Raw genomic sequence first — 21,361 nt, 5'->3', positions numbered from 1 at the left:
ACCTGTCTCCGGATTACATCTTCAAGCTAAGGGCAAACATGGCATGGCATCAGTGACAGGGAGACACGTCCATCATGCATGATGATGTACACAGGTAAGATAGTCTTAACTAGCTACATTTAGATATTACACATTTCAAATTCTGACAGAGAGTTGTTTAATTTCAAATGAGCTATACTATCTAAGTGTACTGTTAGCTAGCTAGCTAGCTAGCGGACGTTAACTGACTGGCTCCCTAGCTAACATTTGCTTGGCTAGTTAGAGCCTAATGTTAGCTAGCTAACATTGAACCTGGTTGGTTAGCTACCACTACCAGCAGATTAATGCAAGGCGTAGTAATGTCATGATTTGGCACTATGTTCAATGTTGTTTAACTAGCTAACGTTAGCTGGATGGCTCGCTAGCTAATGTTACGTGTATGATCTTACACATTGTTTACCTAGCTAGCTACATGTCTTAAGCTAAAGTGTACTGTTAGCTAGCTAGCTAACTTTAGCTGTCTGGCTAGCTCCCTAGCGAACGTTACGTGTATGATGTTATTATTCGTATCCCAGAGCCGTTTGCTTGGCAAGTTAGAGCCTTATGTTAGTTAGCTAACATTGAACCTGGTTGGTTAGCTACCAGCAGATTCATGCAGGGTAGTAGTGCCAAAACATGTTGTTATGTTCATTGTTGTTTAACGAGCTAATGTTAGCTGGCTGGCTCGCTAGCTAACATTACATGACATGTATGATCTTACACGTTGTTTATCTAGCAAGGTTCATTGTTTACCTAGCTAGCTAGATGTCTTAACAAAAGACTCCACTATGCAAGTAACCATTTCGGGTGTGTTCGTAAATTCAGTCTGAGTATGCCAGAGCGCAAAATAATTCATGAATTTACGAATGCACAACACCCGTTGAATATGGTGTCAGTAAACGTCGGCAAAAAAGAGTAATAAAATTGTTGCCAGCGGAGCTGGTTAGGCTGTTGTATGTTATCCAGATGTAACAGTTTAGCTTCCATCCCTCTCCTCGCCCCTACCTGGGCTCGAACCAGGGACCCTCTGCACACATCAACAACAGCCACCCTCGAAGCATCATTACCCACCGCTCCACAAAAGCCACGACCCTTGCAGAGCAAGGGGAACAACTACTTCAAGGTCTCAGAGCCAGTGACGTCACCAATTGGAATGCTATTAGCGCGCACCCCGCTTACTAGCTAGCCAGTTCACCTCCTCCTTTTCCGCAGCAACCAGTGATCAGGGTCAACAGCATCAATGTAACAGTATAGCTTCCGTCTCTCTCCTCACCCCTACCTGGGCTCAAACCAGGGACACTCTGCACACATCATCAACAGCCACCCTCGAAGCATTGTTACCCATCGCTCCACAAAACCCACAGCCCTTGCAGAGCAAGAAGAACAACTGCTTCAAGGTCTCAGAGCGAGTGACGTCACCGATTGAAACGCAACTGCTCCGCCCACAACCGTAAGGCTCTCCAGAGGGTAATGAGGTCTGCGCAACGCATCACCGGGGGCAAACTACCTGCCCTCCAGGACACCTACACCACCCGATGTCACAGGAAGGCCATAAAGATCATCAAGGTCAACAACCACCCCAGCCACTGCCTGTTCACCCCGCTATCATCCAGAAGGCGAGGTCAGTACAGGTGCATCAAAGCAGGGACCGAGAGACTGAAAAACAGCTTCTATCTCAAGGCCATCAGACTGTTAAACAGCCATCACTAACATTGAGTGGCTGCTGCAAACATACTGACTCAACTCCAGCCACTTTAATAATGGAAAAATGTATCACTAGCCACTTTAAACAATGCCACTTAATATAATGTTTACATACCCTACATTACTCATCTCATATGTATATACTGTACTCGATACCATCTACTATGCCGTTCTGTACCATTACTCATTCATATATCTTTATGTACATATTCTTCATCCCTTTACACTTGTGTGTATAAGGTAGTTGTGTTGAAATTGTTAGGTTAGATTACTCATTGATTATTACTACATTGTCGGAACTAGAAGCACAAGCATTTCGCAACACTCGCAATTAACATCTGCTAACCATGTGTATGTGACAAATAAAATTTTATTTGATTTATTAGCATGCACCCCGCTAACTAGCTAGCCATTTCACATCGGTTACACAGAGCTAAACAAATATATTGGCCAGTGTCAAGTGTGTGCTCTGAACCCTCCAAAAGCGAAACGAGATGGGTGGGGCTAAAGCTTAAGAGGGTGTGAACGATGCTGAATGGGTGTAGACAAAGAAGAGCTCTTCACTAGCTACCAAAACATCCAAAAGGCAATTTTCTCAAAAAGTGAGTTTATAAGTTGATCAACTTTCAAAGCAGAATTACTTTTCCATTGTTCCTCAAATATGCAGTGTATGATATACCATTTTGTAGCTGTGAGGCTCTACTTTTATCCAATGTAAAAAAACACAATTTAAAATGTTGCTACATAAAACCGATTTGAGCAGGTCGGTCACATATCAATAGGATCTTGCGCAGGTGAGTTTTTTTTTTTTTCTAGTTTTTTCTAGTTTTTTGCATTTTGGAAAAGTCCACATGGGCATGCATGTAATATAGTCTAATGTAGTCTAATGTAGAGGAATGTAGAGGTATCCTTCAATGTTGTATACCCGCTGGTCTATAGAACGTTTTGATTGTTATATATCAGAGAATCAAGTGGAATTATCAAATATATCCAAGATGGAGAATATGCAAGCAACCAATCTTTTTGAGCCATGGAAAATCAACCCACTTCAATTATTTGGCTCAAAGGCTGATATAAAAAGGCAAGAAAGGTCTCACATTTGATTCCACTAGGGATTCACTGCTTCACTGATTCACTTAAACACTGCTTTGGTAGTGGCCAAAATCTAAATTGCGCCTAAGCTGGAATAATACATTGTGACCTTTCTCTTGCATTTCAAAGATGAAAAAAACCTGCATGTTTTTTTCTTTATATTAACTTTTACCAGATCTATTGTGTTATATTCTCCTACATTAATTTCACATTTCTACATACTTCAAAGTGTTTCCTTTCAAATGGTATCAAGAATGTGCATATCCTTGCTTCAGGTCCTGAGCAATAGGCAGTTAGATTTGATCAACTTGTAAACTCACTTTTTGATTATCTGGTCAAACACAATATTTTCCATAAGTTAGCTAAGAACTGGCAGCAAGCTTATTGACCGTTAGAGACAGCAAAGGTAGCTTTACCATTTTTGGGTAATGCAATGACATTAGCTTCACTCCAGGTCTGTGGACAAACACTTTTTTCTCCAGGCTCAGATAAAAGATGTGGCAAATAGGAGTGTTAATATAGCCTTCTACCATCCCTAATAGCTTTCCATCTAGTTTGTCAATCCCAGGTGGTTTCTCATTATTGATGGACAGCAATAATTTCCCACTTCTCCCACACTAACTTCACAAAATTCTTAAATCACCATGCTTTTATTCCATTATTAGGACTTTTTGCATGAATATGATGGCTCTTTATTCATTAATTATTTTAAGGTTTGCAACAAATCAAGATATTTAATGAAATTGCGATGCTGACACAGACCAATCACGGGCCGGCAGGCTAAGAGGAGGCTTGCGCCCTCATGCCATTGACATTAAGGTTGACTCTCGGGCAGGGTGAAAACCACTACATCGACCATGGTCCTTTGCCAGTTACGGACACTTTTACCATGATCCTTAATGATGTTTTTGGGAACATTCAGCCCTATTCAGCAATAGGGCACACTTCAAATTGGGAGTTTTTATACAGGAATACCCAGATGACATCAGCGCTATCACTATCTACTTGTTTTAATGTCTATGGCCACATAATTTTTCAATTTACAAAATATATGCATGACCAATGTCAGAGCAGCATAGACTAAAACACAGTTGTTGTCCTTGATGATCTTTTTGGCCTTCCTGTGACATCGGGTGCTGTAGGTGTCTTGGAGGGCAGGTAGTTTCCCCCCAGTGATGTGTTATGTAGACCGCACAACCCTCTGGAGAGCCCTGCTGTTATGGGTGGTGCAGTTGCCATACCAGGCAGTGATACAGCCCAACATTATGCTCTCAATTGTGCATCTGGGGGTGATCCCTTTTGCTGTTCCCTGAAGTCCACGATCATCTCCTTTGTTTTGTTGACATTGAGTGAGAGGTTATTTTCCTGGCACCACACTCAGAGCCCTCACCTCCTCCCTATAGGCTGTGTCGTTGTTGGTAATCAAGCCTCCTCCTGTTGTGTTGTCTGCAAACTTGATGATTGAATTGGAGGCGTGCATGACCACACAGTCATGGGTGAACAGGGAGTACAGGAGAGGGCTGAGCATGCACCCTTGTGGGGCCCCAGTGTTGAGGATTAGTGTGGCGGATGTGTTGTTACCTTCCCTTACCACTTGGGGGTGGCCCGTCAGGAAGTCCAGGATCCAGTTGCAGAGGGAGGTGTTTAGTCACAGGGTCCTTAGCTTAGTAATGTGCTTTGAGGGCACTATGGTGTTGAACGCTGAGCTATAATCAATGAATAGCATTCTCACATAGGTGTTCATTTTGTCTAGGTGGGAAAGGGCAGTGTGGAGTGCAATAGAGATTGCATCATCTGTGGATCTGTTGGGGTGGTATACAAATTGAAGTTGGTCTCGGGTTTCTGGGATAATGGTGTTGATGTGAGCCATGACCAGCCTTTCAAAGCACTTCATGGCTACAGATGTGAGTGCTTCGGGTCGGTAGTCATTTAGGCAGGTTACCTTAGTGTTCTTGGGCAGAGGGACTATGGTGGTCTGCTTAAAACATGTTGATATTACAGACTCAGATAGGGAGAGGTTGAAAATGTCAGTGAAGACATTTGCCAGTTGGTCAGTGCATGCGCGCAGTACACGTCCTGGTAATCTGTCTGGCCCAGCGGCCTTGTGAATGTTGACCTGTATTAAGGTTTTACTCACATTGGCTGCGGAGAGCGTGATCACACAGTCTTCCAGAACAGCTGGTGCTCTCATGCATGTTTCAGTGTTGTTGTCCTCGAAGCGGGCATAGAGGTAGTTTAGCTCATCTGGTAGGCTTGTGTCACTGGGCAGCTCTTGGATGTGTTTCCATTTGTAGTCTATAATGTTTTGCAAGCCCTGCCACATCCAACGAGCGTCAGAGCCGGTGTAGTACGACTTGATCTTAGTCCTGTATTGATGCTCTGCCTGTCTGATGGTTCGTCGAGGGCATAGCGGGATTTCTTATTAGCTTCCGGGTTAGAGTCCCACTACATGAAAGCGGCAGCTCTAGCCTTTAGCTCCGTGGGGATGTTGCCTGTAATCCATGGCTTCTGGTTGGGGTATGTACGTATGGTCACTGTGGGGGCGACATCATCGATGCACTTATTGATGAAGCCAATGACTGATGTGGTGTACTCCTCAATGCCATCGGAGGAATCACGGAACATATTCCAGTCTGTGGTAAAATGGATTTAAGTTTCCCTGCATTAAAGCCCCGGCTACTAGGAGCGCCGCCTCTGGATGAACGTTTTCTTGTTTGCTTATGGCGGAATACAGCTCATTCAATGCGGTCTTAGTGCCAGCCTCAGTCTGTGGTGGTATGTAAACAGCTACGAAAAATACAGATGAAAACTCTCTAGGTAGATATCATGAGATGCTCTACCTTAGACGAGCAATAGCTTGAGACTTCCTTAGATATTGTTCACCAGCTGTCATTTACAAAAATACATAGTCCACCGCCCCTTGTCTTACCAGATGCCCCTGTTCTATCCTGCCGGTACTGAGTATAACCAGTGTCGTCATTCAGCCACGACTCCGTGAACCATAAGATATTACCGTTTTGAATGTCCAGTTTAATCTTGCGCGTAGGTCATCAATTTTATTCTCCAAAGATTGCACGTTTGTTAGCAGAATAGAAGGAAGTGGGGGTTTATTCAATCTCCTACGAATTCTCAGAAGGCAGCCCACCCTCTGGCCTCTTTTTCTCTGCGTCCTCTTCACGCAAATCCTGGGGATCTGGGCATGTTCCCGAGAAAGCAGTTTAAAGTTTGTGTTGGGCTCGTCAGACTTATTAAAGGAAAAAAAGGATTCTGACAGTCCGTGGTTGTCACGCCCTGACCTTAGAGAGCCTTTTTATCTCTCTATTTGATTAGGTCAGGGTGTGATTTGGGTGGGCATTCTATGTTTTCTATTTCTTTGTTTTTGGCAGGTATGGTTCCCAATCAGAGGCTGCTGTCTATCGTTGTCTCTGATTGGGAAATATACTTAGGTAGCCTTTTTCCCAACTGTGTTTGTGGGTAATTATTTATTTTCTGTGAGTGTTTGTGTGCTCCACGGTTGCGTCACTTTTGGTTTCTGTTTACCTGTTTTTTTGTGACGGTTTCACTTCAATTAAGGATGTGGAATTACATGTACGCTGCACCTTGGCTCATTTATGACAGGGAGTTTGAAGACAGTGAACGTGACAGTGATGAGTTATCGCAGTCCTGATGTCCAGAAGTTATTTTTGGTCATAAGAGACAGTAGCGGCAACATTATGTACAAAATACGTTTATTTTTATTTTTTACAAACAACGCAAATAAACAAACAAAAAACAATTGGTTGGGGACACGTAAAACGTCTGCCTTCTTCTCCGGCGCCAATTCTGCTTTGAAAGTTGATCAACTCACTTTTGAGAAAACCGTCATTCAATGTTTTGGTACTACTATTGAAGAGCCCTTTGTCTACACCCATTCAGCATTGTTCACACCATCTTAAGCCTTAACCCCACCCATCTCTTTTTGGGTTGATCCAACCGTTCTGTACTATCTTGCCAGCTACTTCTAGACATCAGAGAGAGAGAACAGCTCACTGAACATTACTCGCCCTATCTGTGGTTTCACGTTCAGAGCACACAGTGAACGCTCTGGACAAATAAGTAGGGTTGTTCCGAAAGCTCTGAAGTCACAACTACAGTCAAGCACCTAAGCTTAAAGAGAGAACACCCAACTCTGACCATTTTACTCACCGTTGCAGAGCTGGTTAGGCTTTTTTCATGTTATCCAGAGCGTTGGTGACTAACAGTGCTGCTGGCAACAATTTAATTACGCTTTATTGCTGACGTTTACTGACACCGAACATATTCAACGGGTGTTGAGCTTTCAAAAAAGGCATCAGTTATTCTGCGCTCTGGCACACTAAGACGAGAGTCTTTTGTTAAGAAATTTAGCTAGATAGCTAGGTAAACAATGAATCCCAACGCATGATGTAACATTAGTTCGGAAGCCAGCCAGCTAACTTAAACTATAACCTCTCATCCAGTGAAAGTACAGGGCGCCAAATTCAAACTACAGAAATCTCATAATTAAAATTCCTCAACCATACATGTATTATACAACATTTTAAAGATACACTTGTTGTTAATCCCACCACAGTGTCCGATTTCAAAAAGGCTTTACGACAAAAGCATACCATGCGATTGTTAGGTCAGTACCTAGTCACAACAAAAGTCATTTTTCCAGCCAAAGAGAGGAATCACAAAAAGCAGAAAGAGAGAATTAATCACTAATCTTTGATCTTCAGATCTCATAGGACTTTGTTACACAATACATGTATGTTTTGTTCAATAAAGTTCATATTTATATCCAGAAATCTCAGTTTACATTGGCGCGTTGTTTTGCCTCCAAAACATCCAGTGAAAGTGCAGAGAGCTATGTCAATTTACAGAAATACTCATCATAAATGTTGATGAAAATACAACTTATGCATGGAATTAAATATATACTTCTCCTTAATGCAACCGCTGTGTCAGATATCAAAAAAGCTTTACGACAAAAGCATGCCATGGAATAATCTGAGTACAGCGCTCAGACCAAAACAAGCAATACAGATACCCGCCATGTTATGGAGTAAACAAAAGTCAGAAATAGCATTGTAAATATTCACTTACCTTTGATCTTCATCAGAATGCACTCCCAGGAATCCCAGTTCCACAATAAATGTTTGTTTTGTTCGATAAAGTCCATAATTTATGTCCAAATATCTCCTTTTTGTTCGCATTTAGTACAGTAATCCAAATGCGCAGGCACTAGGTCCAGACAAAGTCAAAAAAGTTATTACAGTTCATAGAAACATGTCAAACAATGTATATAATCAATCTTTAGGATGTTTTCATCATAAATCTTCAATAATGTTTGAACCAGAGAATTCCTTTGTCTTTAGAAATTAAAGGGAACGGAGCTAACTCTCACGGGCGTGTACCTGACTGAGCACATGGCCTTCTGGCAGACCCATGACTCAATCAGCTCTCATTCTCTCCCATGTCACAGTAGAAGCCTGAAACAACATTCTAAAGACTGTTGACATCTAGTGGAAGCCTTAGGAAGTGCAATATGACCCCACAGACACTGTATATTGGATAGGCTAAGACTTAAACCTAAAAACCTCAGATTTCCCACTTCCTGGTTGGATCAGGTGTTTGCCTGCCATATGAGTTCTGTTATACTCACAGGCATCATTCGAACAGTTTTAGAAACATCAGTGTTTTCTATACACATCTACAAATAATACGCATATCCTAACATTTGGGCCTGAGTAGCAGGCAGTTTACTCTGGGCACGCTTTTCATCTGGATGTGAAAATACTGCCCCCGACCCCAAAGAACTTGAAATGAAAATACTTTGTCAAAATTAGAGTGGAGTCTTTTGTTAAGATATGTAGCTAGCTAGCTAAACAATGGACAATAATCACAACTCATGACGTTACTACCCTGAATGAATGCAGGTAGCTAACCAACCAGGTTCTATGGCTATAACTAGTCAAGCAAATGTGTCTGAGATACTAAGAATAAGATCATACACATAACGTGAACTGAAACACTCAAATCAACCTACGACATTGTTTTACATGTCAATGCTAGGTAACCTTGTTGAACGTGACATTATGAAATACTTTTAGAACATAATATTAGACGTTGAGTGCCTAGTACCAGCTTAGATAGATGTGGCCGCAACCATATTGAAACAACGTCATGGGAATGCGTCCGCGCGCCTACTGTTCATGGCTTTTTGACAAAGACTAATCAAGAAGTGAACAAACTATAAGCTAAAACTACCAATTTGAGAGGGAACAATAATAAAATACTCACAATCATGTTAACAAGCCTATATAGTCCGGTCAAAAATACACTTTTTTGAGCTCGTTCAGCTGTATGCTACATTAGTGATTTTCACATGGGCAGGGGCATCGGATCTACTGTTAAATGCATTATATCCACAATAACAAAGCAGTTAGCTAGAATAAAATAAATCTGTATAGTTCAGTCAAAAACCCACTTGCACATGTTTTCGTGTTCATTCAGTGAGCAAGTTCTAGCTGTGTTAAATAGGTTTGACATGGGCATCGGATCGTACTGTGTTAGCTAGCTTTTTGGATAACTTTGACTAACAGCAAACAAGGTTATTAAGCTAACTGCATGGTAATACCAACAATAATAAAGTCACTTTTACAGGAAGATTGTGGAAACTATGCATAAAACAGTATTCAATATTGTTTGCAGTGAGGGACTTAAGATGTGCCAAACCTGGGAGAGGATAGCTAGCTAGCTGGGCTAGAAAAAGCTGTCTAGAAATTGAGTATTCAGTCAATGCAAGTTAGCTAGCCAACTAGCTAGGTGTCTGTTCTGAAAGTGTTAGCTACAGATACAGTGGGGAGAACAAGTATTTGATACACTGCCGATTTTGCAGGTTTTCCCACTTACAAAGCATGTAGAGGTCTGTAATTATTATCATATGTACACTTCTACTGTGACAGACGGAATCTAAAACAAAAATGCAGAAAATCACATTGTATGATTTTTAAGTAATTCATTTGCATTTTATTGCATGGCGTTTAAATCAAATCAAATTGTATTTGTCACATACACATGGTTAGCAGATGTTAATGCGAGTGTACGAAATGCTTGTGTTTCTAGTTCTGACAAATGCAGTAATAACCAACGAGTAATCTAACCAAACAATTCCACAACTACTACCTTATACACACAAGTGTAAAGGGATAAAGAATATGTACATAAAGATATATGAATGAGTGATAGTACAGAACGACATAGGCAAGATGCAGTAGATGGTGTAGAGTACAGTATATACATATGAGATGAGTGATGTAGGGTATATAAACATAGTGGCATAGTTTAAAGTGGCTAGTGATACATGCATTACATAATGGCAAGATGCAGTAGATGCAGCAGTTTAAATGAGTACAGTATATACAGTGGAGCAAAAAAGTATTTAGTCGGCCACCAATTGTGCAAGTTCTCCCACTTAAAAATATGAGAGAGGCCTGTAATTTTCATCATAGGTACACTTCAACTATGACAGACAAAATGAGGAAAAAAAATCCATAAAAAGAGGTGTCTTTTATACTGATAACAAGTTCAAACAGGTGCCATTAATACAGGTAACGAGTGGAGGACAGAGGAGCCTCTTAAAGAAGTTACAGGTCTGAGAGCCAGAAATCTTGCTTGTTTGTAGGTGACCAAATACTTATTTTCCACCATAATTTGCAAATAAATTAATTAAAAATCCTACAATGTGATTTTCTGGATTTTTTTCTTAATTTTGTCTGTCATAGTTGAAGTGTACGTATGATGAAAATTACAGGCCTCTCTCATATTTTTAAGTGGGAGAACTTGCACAATTGGTGGCTGACTAAATACTTTTTTGCCCCACTGTACATATACATATGAGATGAGTAATGTAGGGTATGTAAACATTATATTAAGTTGCATTGTTTAACCTGTTAAGTCGACCCTCTACTTTTTCGAACATTCTGTTAAAAATCGCTCAACATTTCAGCGCCCTGCTACTCAGGCCAGGAATATAGTATATGCATATGATTAGTATGTGTGGATAGAAAACACTCAGACGTTTATAAAACTGGTTAAATCACGGCTGTGACTATAACAGAACGTGCGTTTCATCGAAAAGTGCAGGAATATCTGATCACTGAAAATGGAAAAAAATATCCATCCGCGACTTCAAGGAATTGTTCAAAGTGAATCGAATTAAATGAGGCCGAGGTTGCAGTGCCTACAGCTTCCACACGTTGTCTAGAGTCTTGTCATTTGATTCGCTATTGATTCTTGGTCTAACTGATTCAAGGGAATCGATTCCCTCCGGTCTCCGACCGGATGTTTTGGTCGAGCTCTCTCCAAGACATTTTTTCGAAACAGACACCTATAGAATTGACATCGCCTCCTGATGAATTTTATCGCTTATTAACGTGTACTAATACCTAAAGTTGCATTACAAAAGTATTTCGAAGTGTTTTGTGAAAGTTTATCGTCAACTTTTTGAATTTTAAAAAATGACGTTACGTTATGAAAAGCTATTTTTTTCCGTTTATCACACAGTCTTCATAGATCGATATCTAGGCTATATATGGACCGATTTAATCGAAAAAAAGACCCAATAGTGATTATGGGACATCTAGGAGTGCCAACAAAGAAGATGGTCAAAGGTAATGAATGTTTTATATTTTATTTGTGCGGTTTGTGTAGCGACGACTATGGTAATTATTTTGTTTACGTCCCCTGCGGGTCTTTTGGGGTGTTACATGCTATCAGATAATAGCTTCTCATGCTTTCGCCGAAAAGCATTTTAAAAATCTGACTTGTTGCCTGGATTCACAACGAGTGTAGCTTTAATTCAATACCCTGCATGTGTATTTTAATGAACGTTTGAGTTTTAACTAATACTATTAGCATTTAGCGTAGCGCATTTGCATTTCCAGAGCTCTTGATGGGATGCCTGCGTGCCAGGTAGGACCAAGAGGTTAAAGTGGCTAGTGATGCATTTTTACATCAATTTCCATTATTAAAATGGCTGGAGTTGAGTCAGTATATTGGCAGCAGCCACTCAGTGTTAGTGGTGGCTGTTTAACAGTCTGATGGCCTTGAGATAAAAGCTGTTTTTCAATCTCTCTGTCCCTGCTTTGATGCACCTGTACTGACCTCGCCTTCTGGATGATAGCGGGGTGAACAGGCAGTGGCTCGGGTGGTTGTTGTCCTTGATGATCTTTATGGCCTTCCTGTCACATCGGGTGGTGTAGGTGTCCTGGAGGGCGGGTAGTTTGCTCCCGGTGATGGGCGGAGCAGTTGCCGTACCAGGCGGTGATACAGCCCAACAGGATGCTCTTGCATCTGTAGAAGTTTGAGTGCTTTTGGTGACAAGCCGAATATCTTCAGCCTCCTGAGGTTGAAGAGGCGCTGCTGCGCCTTCTTCACAACTGTCTGTGTGGGTGGACCAATTCAGTTTGTCCGTGATGTGTACGCCGAGGAACTTAACTTACTACCCTCTCCACTACTGTCCCGTCGATGTGGATAGGGGTGTGCTCCCTCTGCTGTTTCCTGAAGTCCACAATCATCTCCTTTGTTTTGTTGACGTTGAGTGTGAGGTTATTTTACTGACACCACACTCCGAGGGCCCTCACCTCCTCCCTGTAGGCCGTCTCGTCGTTGTTGGTAATCAAGCCTAACACTGTAGTGTCGTCCGCAAACTTGATGATTGAGTTGGAGGCATGCATGGCCACGCAGTCGTGGGTGAACAGGGAGTACAGGAGAGGGCTCAGAACACACACTTGTGGGGCCCCAGTGTTGAGAATCAGAAGGGTGGAGATGTTGTTACCTACCCTCACCACCTGGGGGCGGCCCGTCAGGAAGTACAGTACCCAGTTGCACAGGGCGGGGTCGAGACCCAAGGTCTCGAGCTTGATGACGAGTTTGGAGGGTACTATGGTGTTAAATGCTGAGATGTAGTCGATGAACAGCATGATTACTGAAGTGAGTGCTACGGGGCGGTAGTCGTTTAGCTCAGTTACCTTAGCTTTCTTGGGAACAGGAACAATGGTGGCCCTCTTGAAGCATGTGGGAACAGCAGACTGGGATAAGGATTGATTGAATATGTCCGTAAACACATGTCCGCACTGAGCACGCGGCTGGGGATGCCGTCTGGGCCTGCAGACTTGCGAGGGTTAACACGTTTAAATGTTTTACTCACTCGGCTGCAGTGAAGGAGAGTTTTGGTAGCGGGCCGTGTCAGTGGCACTGTATTGTCCTCAAAGCGGGCAAAAACGTTAATTAGTCTATCTGGGAGCAAAACATCCTGCCTGGTCCGCGACGGGGCTGGTTTTTCTTTTTGTAATCCGTGATTGACTGTAGACCCTGCCACATACCTCTTGTGTCTGAGCCGTTGAATTGCGACTACTTTGTCTTTATACTGACGCTTAGCTTGTTTGATTGCCTTGCGGAGGGAATAGCGACACTGTTTGTATTCGGTCATGTTTCCGGTCACCTTGCCCTGGTTTATATTTTTGTTCAGCGAACTCAGTTTTTATAGTCATCATCTCATCTCTGCAAAGATTAGCAGAGATGAGATGATGACTTTACTCTCCATACTGTTCTGTCATCCTATTTAGCTAGGCGAGCTGCAGAGCTGTCTGGAGAAATCTTTATTCTAGTTCTTCAAAGAAGATGAGGCATACTTTCACAAACTGTCTCTATCCCGCTCTCTAGTCGTTATGTTGTGCACATTCCTCTCTCATGCGGTTTATGTGTATCTAACATTGCAGGCGTAAAAGTGTATTCATCTCTGCCTGAGCCGGAAAAAACAAGCACAAGGTTGAATATTTGCTTAATGAAAACTACAACTCCCTTCAGCCCAGCATCCCACATAGTTCTTGAGTTGATTTCTCTTGTGAATTATTTGATTTCTCTCGAGAGAAAAGGCGCGTTGGGCTCACAAAAAATAAATAAACCAATGTCGGTCAATTATTTGTTTAATAACGCAAAAACTAAATGTTGGTTTATCACTCAGAACTACCTCTAGGCCTCTATGGAGAGACGATTTTGGAGCAGAGCCATGAAATAAAACACATCTAACATGTTATGCAACTGAAACTGCTCTGAAATAAGTGCAATGCAACGGGTGTGGCTGAAATAGCCGAATCCACTCATTTGAAGGGGTGTCCACATACTTTTGTATATATAGTATAGTATGTATTGGATTCGGCTATTTCAGCCACACCAGTTGCTGACAAGTGTATAAAATCGAGGACACAGCCATGCAATCTCCATAGACAGACATTGGCAGTAGAATGGCCTTACTGAAGAGCTCAGTGACTTTCAACATGGCACCGTCATAAGTTGCCACCTTTCCAACAGTTCATCAAATTTCTCCCCTGCTAGAGCTGCGCCGGTCAACTGTAAGTTCTGTTATTGTGAAGTGTAAACGTCTAGGAGCAACAACGGCTCAGCCGTGAAATGGTAGGCCACACAAGCTCACAGAATGGGACCGCAGAGTGCTGAAGCGCATACAAATCGCCTGTCCTCAGCTGCAACACTAGTTCCAAACTGCCTCTGGAAGCAAAGTCAGCACAATACCTGTTCTTCGGGAGCTTCATGAAACTAGTTTCCATGGCCGAGCAGCCGCACATAAGCATAAGATCACCATGTGCAATGCCAAGTGCCGGCTGGAGTGGTGTGAAGCTCACCGCCATTGGACTCTGGAGCAGTGGAAATGCGTTCTATGGATTGATGAAGATGGAAGAATCTGGGTTTGGTGGATGCAAGAAGAATGCTACAGTACCTGCCCGAATGCATAGTGCCAACTGTATCTTAACGCTACAGCATACATTAACTTTCTAGACGATTCTGTGCTTCCAACTTGCAGCAACAGTTTGGGAAAAGCCCTTTCCTGTTTCAATATGACATGCCCCTGTGCACAAAGTGAGGTTCATACAGCAATGGTTTGTCGAGACCGGTGTGGAAGAACTTGGGCTCCCGAGTGGCACAATGGTCTAAGACACTGCATCTCAGTGCTAGAGGTGTCACTACAGACCCTGGTTCAAATCCAGGCTGGATCACAACTTGCTGTGCACAATTGGCCCAGTGTTGTCTGGGTTAGGAGTAGGCTGTCATTGTAAATAAGAATTTGTTCTTAACTGACTTGCCTAGTTAAATAATGGTTTAAAAAACTTGACTAACCTGCACAGAGCCCTGATCTCAACCCCATTGATCACCTTTGGAATGCTGAAAGCGAGCCAGGCCAAATGGCCCAACATCAGTGCCTGACCTCACTAATTATCTTGTGGCTGAATAGAAGCAAGTCCCTGAAGCAATGTGGAAAGGGGGGACCAACTAATGCCCATGATTTTGGACTGAGATGTTCGATGGGCAGGTGTCAACATACTTTTGGTAATGTAGTGTATAAAATAATGCATACATATCAAATCAGCTATATGCTTTTATAAAAAGGCAATTGAATGATTTAGAGCAAGAAGGCATGGCCCGGGATACAAGCTCGGTTAAAAGCTGAAGCTTTCTCGCTGCTTCATAACATTATTTCAAGAGCCTGGCTAACCATTGAATGGGACCTGTACCGATCTCTCCGTCGCTTATGTTGTTATGTAAAAGCAGAGAAAATGTCTCGCATAATCCATCCACCATAATCGCACAACAGTACATCGACGATTCACGACTTTACATCGACTTACCATTGTCTATTTATTAGGTCAAAAATAGTAACACGAGTTATGTAAAATTTGTGAATTATACCTATAAATTGTTGCATCTCCTATTGTAGGCTCTTGTAACATGTCTGCATGATGTGCGCCTCGGCGACCTGTATGACAAGCAGCAGTATCCCATTAATCCGAAACTGGGTACCACAATCCGCACCCAATGTCAGAATGAGAATTCTGAGCTAAATGTAATGTCAGTCTCCTGCAAAATAATATGACAGACTATACTGGCTATGCATGATAGACACATTTGATATGGATACAAAACATAAAAAGCGCTCTCGCACCTGAAAATTGTCCTCTTCCAGATGATCAGTTTCCTTCCACAGTTTATTAAAGCAGACTAATGTATTCCCTTTTCATTAAATTGTATTATCAAAAAGCTACAAAAAAATCGAAAGTTCTCGACGCAGTAGTTTCACCTAACAATATTTGTGTCCAGCAGCTGCGCCTGGCAACGGGGACAAACTGAGGCTGCTGTGACTGACAGCAAGCTAGTTTTTCGTTGCTCCCCCCTCGCGCCGCTGGTCCAATCCACTTTCAGTAACGGGGGATTTGCTGTATCTGTAGTCTGAACATGACATCGCACTCTAATATTGGCATATGGCGCGTGCTTGAAATATCGACCGATCGTCACAAATAAATGTATACCGATCGTCACAAACGTCGAAATGGCAACTGTTGCGCAATGTATCCTTTCATAATTCTATCATTTGCAAAATAATTGTAACAGATTATCCTCAACACTGCACCTTGCCACATTACAAAAAGGTAAACACCGAAGCAAAATAATCTCATGATATTAACACTTGATTTCTATCAAATAGGAGGTTCTTATATTTGTCCTGTTTCACTGAATGGACAAATGTGAGATAGACATGTAATTTTTCATGTCACAACAACCCCGGAGAGACTGGGGTCAAGGCTAGGTATTAGCCATTACTAACAACAATCCTGGAATAATTAGAGTTAAGTGCTTTGGTCAAGGGCAGATCAACACATTTTTTACCTTGTCAGCTCAGGGATTCAAACTAGCAACCTTTCAGTTACTGGCCCAAAGCTTTAACCACGAAGCTACCTGCCACCCAATGAGATTTATGTAATGCTCAGCTATATGTCCATGATGTCAACATTACTTTGTTAGTTCGCAACAATTGCTTTTGCAAAAGGTCCTTATAATAATAAGATCTATGCACTTTTGTCATCATTTGACACGACTTCTGCCGAAGTCGGTTCCTCTCCTTGTTCGAGCGGTGTTCGGCGGCCGACGTCGCCGATCTTCTAGCCATCACCGATCCATTTTCCATTTATTTGGTCTTTTCTCACACACCTGGTTTTCATTCCCTCATTACCTGTTGTGTATTTAACCCTCTGTTCCCCCCATGTCTTTGTGCGGTATTGTTTGTTGTAAGTGCTTGTGCACATGTTTGACTGGTGCGTGACTGGTTTTGTACCCATTTATTTTGTATTCTGAGGCTGTTGGTTTTATTATTAAACTTCTCCGGCTACTACCGTTCTGCTCTCCTGCGTCTTACTTCCCTGCCACCAGTTACGCACCCCTTACATCATTACTGTCACACCCTGACCATAGTTTGCTTTGTATGTTTCTATGTTTTGTTTGGTCAGGGTGTGATCTGAGTGGGCATTCTATGTTGTGTGTCTAGTTTGTCTGTTTCTGTGTTTGGCCTGATATGGTTCTCAATCAGAGGCAGGTGTTAGTCATTGTCTCTGATTGGGAACCATATTTAGGTAGCCTGTTTGGTGTTGGGGTTTGTGGGTGATTGTTCCTGTCTCTGTGTTTGCACCAGATAGGGCTGTTTTGGTTTTTCCACATTTCTTGGTTTTGTTAGTCTACATTTACATTTACATTTAAGTCATTATTCATGTATAGTTTCTTTATTAAAGAACCATGAATAATAATAATTTGTTTTGGTCCGCCTCTCCTTCGACACAAGAAAACCGTTACAATTACGTTATTTAAGGTAATTTTCTTTCAAATCAAAGGGTAGGCTATATTTTATTAAATTAAGTCAGATGTGTGGAAACACCTGTTTCTATGTGTTTCATTTTAAACTGTAGAAATGTAGCTGTAGGCTACTATTTCATTTACACGCTTTAAAAAAATATAATTCAGAAAGACATTAGGGGCTCAATTTTAACAAACCTAACGCAATGGTAAAGCAATAGGTCTGGACGTGTATCAGAAATATTTTTTGTATTTTCACAGACGGAATTAGGAGTGCAATACCTGGCAGTGGTGAAAAATGAGCTGGGTTTTGATGAATAAACAAGTTGTAGGTGTGAGGAGGGCTTGGCCCCTCACTGGCCAATCAATGCATTCAAGGGCTTAAAATGCATGTGTTTCTTTCAAATTATGTAAGTTATTGACAGTCTTTGCATTGTCATCAACTCTAATTCGTCTGGGGTCATGAATATTCTCATCCTCTTCCATTGTGGATTGGTACTACAGTTTATTAAATAGTATAGGCTTTAGTAACGAGTATTAGCAACAGTAAAACAAAAACATCCAAGGTTCTATTTTAACAAACCTAACGCAATGGTAAATCTAAGTGTTGGTGGTAATGCCACAGGTCAGGGGTGTGTCAAATAGCTAGCGGTGGCACAGACGGGCTGATTTTGATGAATAAATCAGTTTTAGGTGTGACGAGGGCTTGGCCACCCACTGGCCAATCATTTATTTGTCTCAAGTTCCGTAGGTTAACAGTCTTTGCATTGTCAACTACAATTTGTCTGGGGGGCACTTAATATTCTTGTCCTAGTCCATTGATTTATTGTTTCTTAATTTAACTAGGCAAGTCAGTTAATAACAAATTCTTATTTTTCAAAGACTGCCTATCCCAGCCAAACCCTCCCCTAACCCGAACAGCGCTGGGCCAATTGTGCGCCGCCCTATGGGACTCCTGATCACGGCCGGTTGTGATACAGCCCGGAATCGAACCAGGGGCTGTAGTGACACCTCTAGCACTGAGTTGGCGTGCTTTAGACTGCTGCGCTACTCGAGTTTCCACCACTATTTGGAAGTAATATACTGTCATAAAGAGGAAATGTACGTTTAGGTTCCACTTCCGAGGAATGACGAAGGCTACTTATACATATTCACAAATTCGATGTGGGAATTTCCATGTGGAGTTGATAAACATCAACAAATAGGGCACTGACAGCTGCTGTAGCTACAGTATCTTGCTAATGTTACAGCGCCTTCAGAAAGTATTCATACCTCTTGACTTTTTCCACATTTTGTTGTGTTACAGCCTGAATTTAAAAAGGATGAAATTTAGATTTTTTTTTGTCACTGGCCTACACAGTACCCCATAATGTCATGGTGGAATGATGTTTTTCGAAATTTGTACAAATGAATTGTAACGGTTTTCTTCTGGGGAAAGAGAGGCGGACCAAAATGCAGCGTGGTTAGTTTTGTACGTCTTTAATAAAGATGAAAGTACAACAATCTACAAAACAAGAACCGTGAAAAAACCAAAACAGCCTTATCTGGTGCCACAAACACAAAGACAGGAACAATCACCCACAAGAGACGTAAAGAATATGGCTGCCTAAATATGGTTCCCAATCAGAGACAACAATAAACACCTACCTCTGAGAACCACTCTAGGCAACCATAGACTTACCTAGAGTACTACTCTAACCACAATACCATAACTACAAACAACCTCAGACAAAACAAACCACATAAATCCCCATGTCACACCCTGGCCTCACCAGAATACTAACGAAAACACAGAATACTAAGGGCAGGGCGTGACATTAATAATGAAAATATAAAATGTCTTGAGTCAAGTATTCAATCCCTTTCTTGTGGCACGCATAAATAAGTTCAGGAGTAAATATTTAAATACCTAAACAAATCATATAAGTTATATGGACTCACTCTGAGTGCAAAAATGGTTTAACATGGTTTTATAATGACCGCTTCAGCTTTGTACCCCACACATTATCTTTAAAGTCCTTCAGTGGAGCAGTACATTTTAAACACAGATTCAACCACAAAGACCAGGGAGGTTTTTGAATTTAGGGCAACTATTGGTAGTTGGATACAACACTTTGGATGGTGTATCAATACACCCAGTCACTACAAAGATACAGGCTTCCAACATAACTCAGTTGCCAGAGAGGAAGGAAGCAGCTCAGGAATTTCACCATGAGGTTTTAATGGCTGGTTTTGGGCTCCTGCGTTGCACAGTGGTCTAAGGCAATGCATCTCAGTCCTTGGTCCGAATCCAGCCTGCATCACATCCGGCTGTGATTGGGAGTCCCATAGGGCGGGTTTGGCCGGGGTAGGCCATCATTGTAAATAGGAATTTGTTCTTAACTGACTTGCCTAGTTAAATAAAAGGTTAAATTAGAAAAATGTAAAAAAAGATGGATCAACAACATTGTAGTTACGCCACAATACTGACATAATAGACAGAGTTAAAAGAAGGACACCTGTGCAGAATAAAAATACTCCAAAGCATGCATCCTGTTTGAAACAAAGCACTAAAGTAATAGTGCAAAACATGTGGCAAAGCAATTCCGTTTTTCTCCTGAATACAAAGTGCTATATTTGAGCCAAATTCAACAAAACACATTACCCGAGTAACACTCTTCATATTTTCAAGCATAGTGGTGGCTGCATCATGTTTTAGGCATGCTTTTAATCATTAAGGACTTGGGAATATTTAAGGATAAAAAAATGAATGGAATGGCGCTAAACAAAAGCAAAATCCTAGAGGAAAACCTGGTCTAGTCTACTTACCACCAGACACTGGGTGTCACGTTCGTCGTATGGATCGGACCAAGGCGCAGTGTGGTATGCGTACATTCTTTAATAAATTAAGCATGAACCCTGAACAAACTAACCAAAATAACAAAACGACACATGAAGCAATACAAATGAGTGCTGACAGGCATAGAGTGCTGACACACATAGACAAGAACCCACAAACACCAAAGGGAAATGGATATCTAAATATGATCCCCAATCAGAGACAACTAAATTTGAGGAGCTGGAATAGAGAGCACTGGGCTATGAATGCAAACTGGAGACACCGTGTGCATCACTGCATAACACGTGTCTGACCAGTCACATGCTCCCCACGGTAAGCACGAGGAGTTGGCTCAGGTCTCCAACCTGACTCAGCCAATCTCCTCGTGTGCCACCCCTCAAAAAAACGTATTGGGGCTGCCTCTCGGGCTTCCGTGCTAACCATGTCCCCTCGTATCGTTGCCGCTCCTCCTGCGCTGTCTCCCCTTGCTTCCATGGCAGGTGATCCTTTACTGCCAATATATCCTCCCACGTCCAGGATCCTTTACCGTCCAAAATCTCGTCCCATGTCCATGATGTCTGCTCCTCCTGAACACGCTGCTTGGTCCTTTTATGGTGGGTTCTTCTGTCACGTTCGTCCTATGAATCGGACCAAGGCTCAGCTGTCACACCCTGACCATAGTTTGCTTTGTATGTTTCTATGTTTTATTTGGTCAGGGTGTGATCTGAGTGGGCATTCTATGTTACATGTCTAGTTTGTCTATTTCTATGTTTGGCCTGATATGGTTCTCAATCAGAGGCAGGTGTTAGTCATTGTTTCTGATTGGGAACCATATTTAGGTAGCCTGTTTGGTGTTGGGTTTTGTGGGTGATTGTTCCTGTCTCTGTGTTTGCACCAGATAGGGATGTTTTGGTTTTCCACGTTTGTTGTTTTGTATTATGTTCATGTTTAGTTTTGGTCCGCCTCTCCATCACACCAAGAAAACCGTTACATCAGCGTTGTATTCGTACGTTCTTTAATATACTCAGA

At 41.9% G+C, this 21,361-nt stretch overlaps 1 protein-coding gene across 1 annotated transcript in view; it reads right to left on the bottom strand.

Annotated features, from left to right (window-relative positions):
- The window catches only part of LOC118393595 (dematin-like), a 92,886-nt gene extending 76,794 nt beyond the window's left edge, over positions 1 to 16,092 (bottom strand). The window contains exons 1-2 of the mRNA XM_052460765.1: positions 15,836 to 16,092; positions 7,921 to 8,058 (exon numbers count right to left, since the gene is read on the bottom strand). Of these exons, the coding sequence (XP_052316725.1) occupies positions 7,921 to 7,996 (76 nt within the window). The 5' untranslated portion in view covers positions 7,997 to 8,058; positions 15,836 to 16,092. The remainder of the gene's footprint in view (positions 1 to 7,920; positions 8,059 to 15,835) is intronic.
- Positions 16,093 to 21,361: the final 5,269 nt, after the last annotated feature.

Source organism: Oncorhynchus keta, chromosome 14, assembly GCF_023373465.1.
Source record: "Oncorhynchus keta strain PuntledgeMale-10-30-2019 chromosome 14, Oket_V2, whole genome shotgun sequence".
NCBI lineage: Eukaryota > Metazoa > Chordata > Actinopteri > Salmoniformes > Salmonidae > Oncorhynchus > Oncorhynchus keta.
This window is presented reverse-complemented; position numbering and strand designations above follow the sequence as displayed.